Source organism: Sylvia atricapilla, chromosome 3 (genome assembly GCF_009819655.1).
Source record: "Sylvia atricapilla isolate bSylAtr1 chromosome 3, bSylAtr1.pri, whole genome shotgun sequence".
Classification (NCBI taxonomy): domain Eukaryota; kingdom Metazoa; phylum Chordata; class Aves; order Passeriformes; family Sylviidae; genus Sylvia; species Sylvia atricapilla.
The window spans coordinates 112,216,339-112,229,905 of NC_089142.1; the positions used below are offsets into that span (position 1 = coordinate 112,216,339).

Below are 13,567 nucleotides of genomic sequence, written 5' to 3' on the forward strand. Positions count from 1 at the left end.
AACCCATTCACTGTATGTTAGCTCTGTGATCAGCAAGTAAGCACTAACTATTTAATTAGTCAACTAATTAGTGACAGGCAACATGGAAAGCTTCAGATGTTCCCAGACAAATGCAAAGATAAGAAGCCTAATTAACCAGCAAGCATTATGCTAACTACAGCCAATCAGGGCAGATGTGCAGGATATTGTGTGCCCCCGTGCTGCCAGATAAAGGAACCCTGTTCAAACCCTGCCACTTTGGAGCTGATCCTGGGTACCCCAAGCTCCCAGTGGGAGACACACTGTCCTGAAACAAAAAACTCAGGCTTTACTGTGCTGGATTCCAATTCTACTTCAAGAAAAAAAATCAGGCCTTTGACAAAAATATTCTTTAATCCATCTAGTTCTTAAATGCAATAATTATTTTAATGCACCACAGAGAGAAGGAAACAGATTCCATAACTATTTCACGTGAAATATTGTGATTTTAGGCACCATTCATTTATGGCTGTCTCATGTAGCATGTTATGTATATTCCAACATCCTCAGAGAATAAGTCATTGTTTACATCAGGGTTTGGATTAGGCAGGTTTTCAAAACCATGGATTAAAAACAGTTTTCCCTATAATCGAAGACAATAGTAATTTCCACAGCTATATGCAAAGAGGTTGATAAAAGCCAATGGAACCAGTGCACTGGAACCAGTGACAAGACACTGCTGGGAGCAAGCTCTGCAATCCTTAAGCCAAACTTCCATCCCTGCTGCCTGTGTTTGCATTCTGCTCCAGGAACCAGCCCCTGGGATAAAGTGGAAACACTGGGGTTTGTAATCCTGTGTACTTCTGGTCTAACCCTGCTGCCCTGCCCGTCCCTTTGCAACTAGCAAAGGAATGAAGAAAAAAACCAAAAACAAATCAACCAACCAAATAAGAACCCACCCACAGTCACACCTGCTCCCCCAGAGCCACTGTCACACCAATAGCTGGCCAGGCAGCAGGCCCTGTCCCTGCTACTGCAGCCGGCTGCGTCCACTGGCCCTCCGGTAAAAAGCCAAAAAAATCCCTGTGCATCCTCAAGAAAAGCAGCTCTACACCTGCATTTATGCACATACCTGCACATGCTGCTCAGGCAGTAGGGAACAGTCTAAAGCTCCTTTGGGGTTTGGGTGGGTGAGCAGTGCTGCCATGGCTGCTCTGTGGCACTGCTCCAGGAGCACTGTGCCCCAGGATGTGCTGCCTGTGGCACAGCGGGGGACGTCCTGCCACAGGGCAGCAGAGCTCATTCACGGGGTCATTTCTCTGCCTAATGAAAAATATATTTCTTTGGTCTCAAAGAAGTTGAAAACACTTGCAAGATGGAGTTCTAATAATTGCCACATTGGTAAGTGAATTACATTTGTGTGCTTCCATGGTGACTGGTAATGTAAAATAATTAAATATGAAGAATAACGATGAGAAAACTACTTCCTCTTTTTAAGGATTAGGGCTCACAAATTGATTCAATCCAGCTATTTTTAGTGCATGTAACCTTTGCAGACAATATAAGAAAATTATGAGTAAATTAAACTAAGTTGTTTTAAAAGGCCTTCATATTGATCAGGAGGCTATTTGCTGCTGATGTGAAAATTAAAAATGACTCTTTGCCTCTATTAATTTATATTAAATTTGTACCTCTATTAATATAAATTCTGTGACACTGCACTAAGTGCTGCCTGCTGGCTCTGTAGTTCTCCGAGCAGCACCCCACGTCTGAGGCCGGATGCCGAGACAAGGGAGCTCCAAGGTCAAAGGCCTGTTCACTACAGACAGACTCAGCTGGCACACCTGGAGCACAAACACACTTTGGCTTCCCCACAGCGCTTTATAATGAAATGGTAGCAACAAACAGCACAGGGTGAGCAATGAGAAATGGGTTAGAAGCTCTAAAGGACAGGTTTAACTGAATTTGGGGTGAACTGAAAGCCTAAAAGGTGCTGAGAACAGGAGGATGAGAGGAAACTATTTACCCTGAGATGGGATGCTCTACAGGAAGTCAAGAACTAAGAAAAGGGCATGACGCAGAAATTTTCTTCTGCTCTGCTCCAGCAATACAACATCTATAAAGCACTTCAACTTACTCCTCTCTTGACGTATTGAAACTATAAATTGTGATGTTAACAATGGTTGTTGTAGAAATACAAACTCCTGGATTAACTAAAAAAAGAAAAAAACCTGGAATTTTCCATTCTCCGCCCCCCATAAAAGCACCGGACTCTCTCAGTTCTTGTTGCATCTTGCTGTAAGAATCATGTTCAGATTTTGAATTTTATATTCATTTCTGCAAGTCTTTCATGGCATTTCTATGATGCACCAAAGGAACTTCATTCGCACAGTCTGACTCCCCAGTAAGCCCCTGGGGAGTACAGCAGTGAAACATCAGAGAGAGCACCCTATCCTCATGTTGGGAAGGCTGTTAACGGCACAACTCACCCACAGGTTTCCCTGCCTTACACTTAGGGAAGGGGGGATTCAGCTGGTTTGGGATCCCACCAGGGTCGACTGGCTTTAAAGGCCAATACTGCTTGGGAGCACATGCCAAGGGCCATTGACTCCACCTCCCATCATGAGATTGTGGTCTAAGAACAATGGCCAAAGCAACTTCAGGTGTTTTCAATTCTCACTTTCAGCATGCCTTCACCTTAAGGATCCACACGCAACTGGCAGTTGCTTGGAATCCTGTGAGTCCCAAGGCATCCAGGATACCAGTACCCATCCCTCCATCCGCAGGTGCTCAGACATTTAACACCCAGTACACTGAGACAGACTCAAGGAATGCTTTAAATGCAAGAAACAACCCTCTCCATACAAAATTGAATACATTCCTTTTTCAAAGGAAAAAAAAAATAAAAAACTTACCAAAAAATCAATGTTTCCAGAAAAGAGATTCCAACATCAGATGCACCAACCACCACAATTCTAGTGTTGATACACACTTTCGATTCCAGCACCAGCTTTCGATTTGTGTGGTTCAAAGAATATTTCAGCTGTAAAAAAACATGTAAGACATAGAAATGCATTAAAAAGGTAGTCAAAGCCTGCTAAGAATCATTAAATTCTCAGTGATGCATTACTTTGCATTCACACAAAACTTCTTATGGCTCACTGATGCGACTAATACCATTTTTCTGCGCACAGCCCCAGTTAAGTGGTACTAAAATATATGGAATATATACATGTTTAATAGGTCACAGAAAATCACAAGAGCAAGATGCTCTGGAATCCTTGCAGGAGAGGACAAAACATTGCCTCTGCTATCACTCACTGCCATTTATCAAACACCTCAAGAACTTGTATTTACATACTGCTAAGGCCATTTTTATACCTCCTAGAGCACTTTTTACTCTTGTTGGTTTATTTATGGAAATGGTTTTACTTGTAAATTAATTAGGAGCTTCTATTTTGAGTGGTTCTGTGTGTTTAATTGAAAACTCCCTTTCCAAAATTATCCTTCTCTTTTCTTAAGTACAGAGCAGCTACCTGGAAAGCCAGGTTGCCACACGAGTACCTCAATGCCACTGGGAGCAGTACTCCAGTCACAAATATTATTGTCATGTTGGTAGTTACTAATATCAGCTTCCACACCACTTCATGCACATTCTGGCTAAGGGAATAAGCTCCACATGGGTTTTTTTTCCGTGCGCTTTAGGTCTCACTACCTAACAGAGATTCTAAAAACAAATATGCAGCTATGAGACAAGAGATATTGCATTTGATGGGGTTTTTTTTTCACCTTGACTATATTTAGCTTTCAGATTTCTGATGAAAGACAAGGAAATACTTTCCATCTCACAGTACAACACACTGCATTTTTCCTACTGCTCTGGGTTGCCTACATTCCCATTTCACAGAATGGGTAACTGCAGGTTCACAAATGCATTGGGAAGACCAATACAAAATGGAGTAACTTTTGCTATTTGTCAGACACTTCTCCTATAAAATTCTGCTGTGGCACTTAGAAAGGAAGCAATGTAAGGCTTCTAACAGGTTTTCCTCTACTACAAACAGGAGACACTATTAAACACTAATAAAATTAAGTCCTTTCAATTCCTCCTGTGGAAGTCCAGTAGAAACACATTCTCTATATATCAGCTGACAGAGTAACTCAATAGATGAAGAGTAATTACTTTCTTTGAAAGCTGTGGTTATCACATGGGCCTTCTCAATAAGTACATGGCACATTGAGATCCCCAAGAGATCTTCTGTGCCATGTCTTTGCACTGGTGGACCTCCACAGCTGAGATTTTAGCACAGCCTCACCCTGCTGTGGAGCTCACTAGAGTGCTGCCCTGTCCCTTAAGGAAGCATTATGGATCAATTCTCTGCCTAAAAGGCATGACTGCACAGCAAGTCATTCAGAATGTGGCAAAATTAAATGTCACCTTTGGTTAGGCAACATTTTTTTACTGCCAGACAAACGGTCTTTGAGCTGCAGTTCACCACAGTGCAATGATGACATCCAGTGGTGAGCCAGATTCATCTTAGGGGCTGGACAGCCCTTGGAAAATCCCAGAAGATACCTCAAAAAATATGCCAGCTCAGGGTGGCTGCTTAACAGAGGTCAGCTGGGTGGCAGCCAGCACAGGTCCACAGTGAAGAATACCTGGGCAAGGGACAGAACCACCTTGCTGCTCCAAATCAGGGTTATGCAGGACATCAGCAAGTCCCTACAGAGAACCTTCATAATCCCATTCAAAGCCAGCACTCTGGAAATGGTTGAACACTCCTTAGACAAGCAAAAAGAGTTTTAATAATAAATTTAATCGTACACACTACAGCTGTAACACTTCCACATTTCAGAAACTGAAAAAGCCCTTTGTATTTCCCTGAAAGTGTACATCTTTAGAAGAGATTTCAGAAAACAAGAAGAACCAGTGCCAAGTATTACATACATCCCTCACTACTTAAAATCAAATTCTGACTGCATTTCTTATAACACACTACATGGTTATGCCCCAGCTACAGGAGTTGTTCCTCTGCCAATGCTGACACATGTGGAGCTCTCCCAGTCCCAGAACTGGGCATGAAGGATTATGTGCCCTCACCTCAGTATTCACATTCTCAGGATTGGCAGAAAGCAATTCAGACAGGCTGGGTTTTGCTGCACACATAGACTTGCAACTTTCTAGAAAAGCAATTACTTTTGGAGGAAAAATGATTAAGTGACATTTGCGTTGAAATGCAGCACTTAATAAATTAATAAAATGGTAGAAACCACGAAAAGAAACTACTTGTAATGGACCTAATCAGTGAAAATAGGCAGGAATGCCAGCAGCAAACAGCATAAACCCAACACACCTCAAGGCAATGCCAAGCTCAAACATCTCCTACTGCTGTGCTGGTTGTTTATTTTAATGCATTGCAGCAATGAAAGCAGGAGTACAATTTCCCTGGGAAGAGTTGTGTCTAATTTATGAAATGGCTTCTGTATCAGTGACAAAGGCAGCCTATGAGTAGAATATAACCTGTTTTGTTCCCCACACAATGGCCCCAGTACCAACAGCTGTCATGCTCCAGAAATCACCTTTCTACAGCTAAGTACACTAAATGGCCCCAGGGAGTGAGGAATTAGATGGATTGGTCCCATAATAGCACCTATTTTAACAAAATGTCAGGACAAATGGCTACCTGTGTTCACTAGAGGGGTAATAAGACATCATAACTGATAGGTCAATAGCAAACTAACATGTTTATTTTGTGTCCAATCTATTAAATAAACCAGCAATCATTAACTAATGCAAGGCAAAAAGCATTAATTGTCATTGGTAGAAAAGGCATATGTAGCTCAGAAAGCAGGATTTTCTTTGGCCATCACATTATTTGGGGTTATTATATGGATTTTTTGGGGTACTGGCACCCCTGTCCCCCATGCTGTTCCTGTCTAGGGGCAGAGGGACAGCAGAGCTGGCAGGGGTGGCCACAGGCAGTAGTGGCCCTTTGGCATCAGCCCATGGAGCTATTTCTGCACATGGACAGCTGGCGCCATACTTGGAGCCTTCAAACCAGAGCTCATTAAAATGCTGATGCAGCCCCCAGACACTGGCAACACACACCCTACACGGAACCAAGGCATTCACTCACAATCTCACAGCACAACATGGGCCAGAGCAGGATTAATCTACGGCATCCAGAATTCACATATCCTTCTACCCCACACAACCAATGGGAAAAGAGTCATGAAATGCTGATTAGGTTTCAGCAAACACATTATTTCGTTTGCACTTTCCAACCACATACAGCTTCATGTCCAGCTTTTCTCTTTGCTTTGCACATGCCTTGGGAACGCATTCTTGGTACATTTAGCCATAACTTTAGATTATATGTTGATGGTACAAACTCACATCCAGATTATTTTGAAGCACCTTTTAGTTCTGTTTTCAAACATTGGACCCTGGGCCAGATGTAGGTTTTCTACATATATTAATGTACATATAATAATTGTTCTACAATACGTCAGGGTTTACAGCAAACATTAGCTTCATTTTAATAAACAAAGCCATGAAAATTGAACACCCAAAAATGTAAAAACAAAACCAAAAAGAAAACAGCACTGTGTTCTGAACTGGGCACTGGAAAGTCTATCTCAGTAACACTCAGTGGTGTGTCAGAGATGCTGCAGTCCTCTCTGGGACTCCTTATGCAAAGGCCGCCTAATGATGCAGAATTTGCAGCATCACAGAATCCTTTAGTTTGGAAAAGACCTCTAAGGCTATCAAGTCTGACCATTAAATTTAGGCTTGACTTTATCAGACCCTGAGGACTTGGGCTTTGCCCAGCTAAATGCACTTAAGTGTTGGCTGCAGTTCAAGTACCTTGCAGTGGTCCACATTCAGAAGGGCTGCTCAGAGCACTGCATGGTAAACACAGGGCAGCCTCATTTGTTATGTTCTTGGCATTTTCACTGATCCTTCACTACTACTTGGAGGGGCCCTCCCAGTCCTGGCTTGTGGGATTCTACATCTGCCTGCAATGCTGTTGTTTTACTTCAGTATTTGCTACTGAGAAACCCCCAGTGATAGTAACTGCTCTAGAGGATCCACACCATCTGAACTGTTACTGCAAAAGCCATCAGAAGCAGTGAAAGCAATTAACAAACCTGTTACAAGAGTAGTGCTGAGCTCAGCGACAGTGGCAGGCAAACAAGGAGGTCAGCAAACAGAGCTATTTTAATTTCAAGCTCCATCTGAACCACAAGTTAAAAAAAGAAACATCAATGTTTACCCAGATGATATGAACAAAACTGATTGGGAAATGCATGCTTTTTCAGCCTGCATTAGGAAATGTTTTCTAAATACTAGCTACATTCCAAAAAGCCTCATTAGAAATCTCTGCAAACATGTTTTTAAAACCTGTTTCCAAGCATTCACAGATTTATAGAAACACCAGAAACAGAAGGAAAAGAAAACAGAAAAAGAAACAGTGATGAAGAGTGCAGCCTTAATTGTTTCGTCTTTGTCAAAGAACCCTTCTTTTGGAACTGTGATCTGGACAGATAATACCTCACCTTTACAGAATATTTTCATCCACAGATCCTCAAGGCTTTTATGAATTAAGTCAGTATTATTACACCATTATTATGCCTGTGTGGGTAAATGCTGATCCTCAGCTTCTGGAAAAAGACACCTCTGTCTTCATAAACAATTGTATGCCAGTCCCCATGGCTCTATACCAAACTAGGGATTTCCTGCTTAACTCCAACCAGCAGCAGAAGAGAGCAGAGCACAGACACATCTATTTAATTTCCTTGCAGAACCACTGTTACCATGGTAAAAAGCTGCTCTTTTTCCCTTAGAGCACTGACATTTGGATCCCCAGCCCAGTGAGAGCCAGGCATTTCACACTCATGTAAGGACCTGACGACTGCTTGCTGCTCTGCTTCAAAGGCCAAAGAAATGAACTCGGAATGGGGCCACTTTCAGAGAGCTCAGTAGTTCTCCCCGTTTTTCTGGGAAGAAAGAGGAGGACAGGAAGGCACAGGAACTCGATCAAAGCATTCAAGCTGGCAAGGGGGTAAAAAGCACATGGCTGGCTCTAGTCCTCTGACAGCAGTCATTGCTTCCCAGGTCATCTGTCTGTGCCATATTCTCCAAGGCAAGAGGAAAGAGAGCAGCAAATATAAACTTGGGCTTTAGCCAAGGATTGACCCCATAAGCTCCACATCCCCCTGAGAGAGAAGCATGCCTGGTAGTTCCTGGGGAAAGGAGCACTATGGGAACCCCTGGCCTGATCACAGGAGCAGCAGCCAAGGGGCAGCTTACACTGGCGTCTGGGCAGACTGAGCCAGCCTGCAGAGGCAGCTGCCCACACACACACTCCCCAGCAAAAGAGTGGAGCCAGCATGAGAGGTAGGCACAGGCACCTTACCTACAGACTCAGGGCAACAGATGCATCACTTGAAATATACTGAACTCATTGAAGAACGTTAGAGAGGTATAAAGTTAAAAGTTTGAAAAAATAGAATAAAAATCTTAACATTTCATACTGAAAATAATGAACATGAGGTAATAAATAATAATCCAGGATATGAAGGGAGATTGATTTGTAGAGTCAGAGAATCATGTTTTAGTGAAAGCAGAAACAAAGCTCTATTTTATAATGGCAAACATTACCTTTCTGTGGCAAAAACATCTGTTTCCTCCTAACAAGCTGGATTGTCAATGTAACAAACGGCTTTGAAAAACCTTTGAGCCATGTCTGACCTGTTTGTAAGCAGACGTGCCTATTTCAGTTTATCACAAATGTTATTAACACCTGTACAGCACTGACATGATGCTTTCAAAACAAAGATAGGTCATCTTACTTTTAATTTCACACATGCACATTAAGTCGTAAACATTCCTGTTAATGATGCCATCTGGTGCCTCCCACAACGGTGTGACACTCAGTCTTGCAAACAAAATGTAACGGCAGCATTGCACAAACCCCACTGACATTTACAGTGAGAAAATTTGTTATCAGCCTCACTTCAGAACGCCTGTTTGTGTGCCTACTGGTGCGATAAAACCATCCCCTTCACCAGCCAATGGGAACAACAGTAAGTTATGGATTTTCATCCATGCACATACTACAAAAGCATTAAAAATTCATTACTAAGCACATGAGCATCTTAAGCAACAGTCACTGCTTTAAAAATTAATACTACTCTCCTGGTTAAGTGAAAACTATCCACACCAAGCCTTTGTTTGTAATCCCAGCGCCCATACACAAATTGTAACACAAAGTAACTCTGCCATTTTAACTTTGATACATAAGCCTTGATATTTAAAACGCAGGGAATTGTCTTGCTCATCCTCCCTAGGCTCTCTGCTATATTTGCTCTTTATCTTAGTAGAGGCCTAATGATGAAAAAAAAAAACAAAAAACAAAACTCAAACCCTGAAAGACCTTCCATATTTTAGCCATCTTCAGTACATTCCACTGCTTCAACTGCACATAAACAGAACTGAAACTGCCAGTTTAATTGCTATAGGTATATACTTGGTTCCAAGGCAGACAGTGAGAGGGTAAAATAGCAGTTACTCCAGGCTCTGCTGTTCCAGAAGCAACTCCAGGAGCAGAGCTGGATGTTCCTGTGGTCATGCCTGAAGACCAGGACGAGGAGTGGCCAGTGCCCAGGATGGGCACGCACTCCAAAGCAGAGGCTCTGGTGCTTCACAGCACTTGTGCCTCTCCCTTCTCCACCTTCTTGACATTTCTCTGTGGATGTGTAAGGTGACAAACCATGCAGTTCACGCTCTCAGCTGCAGTCAGAAGCAAAGGGCTTTGTTTGCTCAGAATGGATTGTTCCGTGGCAGCCTCTGTGAATAGCCTCTCCCCAGCGTTTTAAATTTTGATTTAAAGTCCTTGTTTTTATTACCTTTGAATTACAACTGAGCTAAAATTTTCAAGCTGTACACTGTGGACTAGCTGGGACTGGACACCCCCATGCATGGTGGTGTTAACAGTCAGCCTATCAGTTCTGAGTCCTTTCTGCTCCTCTGCCTGCATAGGTCAAGGTAAAGGCTTGTGCTCAGTCTGGGCACTAGTGAAAAGTTCAGACACTGGTAATGAACTGGACTAAACACCAGAAAGTAGAAGCCACACAGAGAGTGAGTAAAGAAAAGAGAGCCCCAGGAGTTTGTTGGATGGGACACCAGCTCCTAGGGATGAGTTTTTTATACAAACACATACATACATCAGTTTCCTTTCTGCTTTTTAAACAAGCTTCCCCACAAGAGAAAGTTTGTCAAGTTCGAAAATGTTTTAAATTTTTTTTCTGGTTTTACCTGATAGCTAATTTCTCCTTTTCTTTTTACAAAACATGGTAAATATATACTTTTTTAAAAAGTCCTGCAATTTTATAATGGACATAAAAAGCTCACAGAATAGAGAGATATCCAGGATGGCTCCTTCATTCACAAGTCATTTGAGTATGTAGTTGTGAACACAGACTGCAATGGAATAAGTTTTAAGAGGGATCTAAAAGCAAGGACATTTTCCTCTCATGTCCTTTTAATTACTATTTTAAACTGTTCTCAGGCTATTTACTCATAGCCTTTACTATAAGCATCATGGTGGAATCAGAGAAACACACAAAAATACCTCCACATGGCACTGGAAACTGTTGAGTTTGCATTGCCTTGGTCTCCATTTTCTATTCGAATCTCACACTGAGCTAACTAAATTTATACAACACTTCATGGGCTTCTGCAACTGTTCTTTTTATGAGCTGGAGCAGAAAAAACAATTCTAAACTGTGCAATAAAGCCTGATTGCTTGAATGCAGCCATGAAATAAAAATATAATAAACCAAATAGCATGAATAATAATAAAAGGGCAAAACCAAGGAAATAATTCAACAGATGTGCAACATTTTTGTTCTTCATTGTGGATCAGTTATTCTTGTTAATTATATCACCTATTCTTCCCTTACGTTGATAATTATATTAAGCAGATGGAGAACAGAATGCTTCCAGATGGTGAGAAAGCATACAAGTTTATAAACTGCTTATTTACGAAGAAATAATTAAAAATTATTTTATTATCTATAGTTTTCTACTCCACCAATAATGACATGTACCATGAAGGCCAGCAGCACTTTATAAATATTCAGGATTCTGTTGTAACCAACTGTTTTTCATGTAACATGACTGCAGTGACTGACAGATGTGCAAACCAGAATAATAATCTAATCTGCTTTAATGCCGAGGGAATTAAGAGTTTGGATCTTTTGATCTCCTGCCAGTTGGCATTACACCACCAGTTGCTGATCCAGAATACAAAAATGAGAGATTTCCTTTTGCTTTGGCACAGCTGTACAAAGTGTTTTATCTAATGAACAGGCAGGAGCTTTGTCATGTCTGTGCCCTGAACCCCAGTGTGGCAGATGTGTGGCAGATGCAATTCTGAGCCAAGACGTGGCACCTCTGCCACACTTGCTGATCAACAGGTATCCCAAAGTGTGGATACCTCAGGACAAGAAGCAAATCAGCAACTGTGTCATTCCAGAGGACTAAAGTGGGAGACTTCTAATGGGAGGCAAGATTAATATCTTGTGCTTTGTGGCTTCTCAGTCCAGTCTTACCCAATTTACCCGAACTTCTTCAGCAGAACAATGGGAGAGTTTGGTAGGAACAGACACACAAAATCAGTAGCAAAATGTATTTGCAAACTCAAAGCAAAAGAAGAAGTAAGGAAGAATTTACTGCCCTTCAGGAAATGGAGCCACTGCTTGGGGGAGTGACAAGGTTTCTGAGGCAAAGATGAAGCAGCAAAGAGCTGTGGATTAAGAGAACAAGTGAAAAAGCCTGTGATAGCCTTAAAACTTACAGCAAAGTGTTCATGAAAAGGATGACAAATAGGGGGAGGAGCAGGGAGAGCTCCTAAGCTCTGTATTTCTCTGGAGTCACTGTGCCATTTTAGCAAAAAGCCACAATACACCTCAAAAGCCTGTGTCAAACCAGAGACAAGACTGAACCAGGGGAAATGCCCCAAGGGCCTGGAGAAAACTGCAGGTAAATGGCCACACAGGTAACAGTTGGTTGTGGGGCTGTAAAATAAATTCCTGGAGTTAGAGAGTAGCTTTCTCCAGCTGACATCTAGCTCTGCCAGAGAGCCTATGGGAGGAAGATCTATGCTTCTTTAAAACCACAAGACACAGCTCACACTCCCTGCACAAGACAGGAGGGAGCAGGCCAGGAATCCATGAGAGGGTGACACATGGCACTTCTCCCTTGGTGGTTTTTCCAGACACCAGAAGAATAGAGAGAGTTGACAGAGGGACCACAGGAACAAGTTACCACACATTGTGCTCATCTGTCTGTAACAACTCATCCAGACCCACAGGAAAAGCACCTCTCCAGCACAGATGAGACCCATGCTCAAGACCTAGCAGAGAGCAGAGCTTCTGCGGTTTAGATTGCTGGTTTCTCTTCTGGCTTTGGAAGAAGGAAGCAGGAAAGCGTCCGTGCGTGCCCTGGATCTATACATATGAGTGAATTCCCTTCATGCTCTAAGCAGGCTGGAATGTACTGGGAAGACACAGACTGGGAAGACACTCCACGCTTGCTGAGATATGGAGCCACCAACAGTCCACACACATCCACACACAAATCAGGAGCTGTGCCCCAACACAAAATTGATGAGATGCTCAGCCCCAAGCTCTTACTGGGGAAAAAGACACTGCAGCTAGAAAAGAAGAGTAAGAGCTCAAGAGGGGCTGGAACATGAGGAAGGCAGCTGAAAAAGCAATAGATGAGAGGCAGATGATGATTTGTTGATTACTAGATATCAAGGGGCATCTTGTGGGTATCAAAGCAAGAATATCACCACAATTATCTCCATTATAAGCAACAGATACTCAAGCAATCAATTAGGGCAGGCAATCAATGAAAATTTTACATTTCTGAAATCAACTTGCATTTACAATCCTCATCTTGTAGTTCATGTGACAAATCCTGCCACTACTGCAGAGCACACTAAAGCAGCAATTACAGTGATAACCCGCTCTCCATGTCATGGGAACAAAGCAGGCACAGATTCACTTCTGGAGGAGCTGCTTTCAAATAGGAGAAGGCAAAGCCCCCTCAGTTTAAATCAGTCTGGTGAGCTGGGATAGAGACATGGGATAAAGAAATGAGGAGTAGTCTCAAATGCTTGGAATCCCTGTTTGCCCAATCCAAACATCTTGCAAGATCCTGCCCTGATCTTGTTTAAAACCACCAAAACAAAGATGACAGGAGACTTTTTCTCCTTACTCCTCTGCAGGTGCTGGCCTCAGATATCTTCCCATAATTCCTACTCCATACTCTTTGTCTGCCTTTCACCTTTTCTCCCTCTCTTCTCCACACCTTCCTCACAACATTGCTCTTCCATGTCCTTTTCCCCTCACTTCCTAGCCCGTTAGCATCTTCTACAACCAAAATATGTTTCACCTTGTCTCACTGTATTTCATAACATGACAATTCTCAGCCTTTCCATTCTGGAGAGCTAGCACATTTATCTTCTTGGTGGGACAGGTTGTTCTCTGCCTCATAGATTGCACACCTTACTGTTTACAGTAGGTTTGACAAAGC

At 42.4% G+C, this 13,567-nt stretch overlaps 1 protein-coding gene across 1 annotated transcript in view; it reads right to left on the reverse strand.

Moving 5' to 3' along the window:
* CFAP61 (cilia and flagella associated protein 61) overlaps nucleotides 1-13,567 on the reverse strand; it is an 89,753-nt gene that overhangs the window by 46,317 nt on the left and 29,869 nt on the right. Inside the window, exon 16 of the mRNA XM_066316657.1 lies at nucleotides 2,874-3,001. Within this exon, the coding sequence (XP_066172754.1) occupies nucleotides 2,874-3,001 (128 nt within the window). The remainder of the gene's footprint in view (nucleotides 1-2,873; nucleotides 3,002-13,567) is intronic.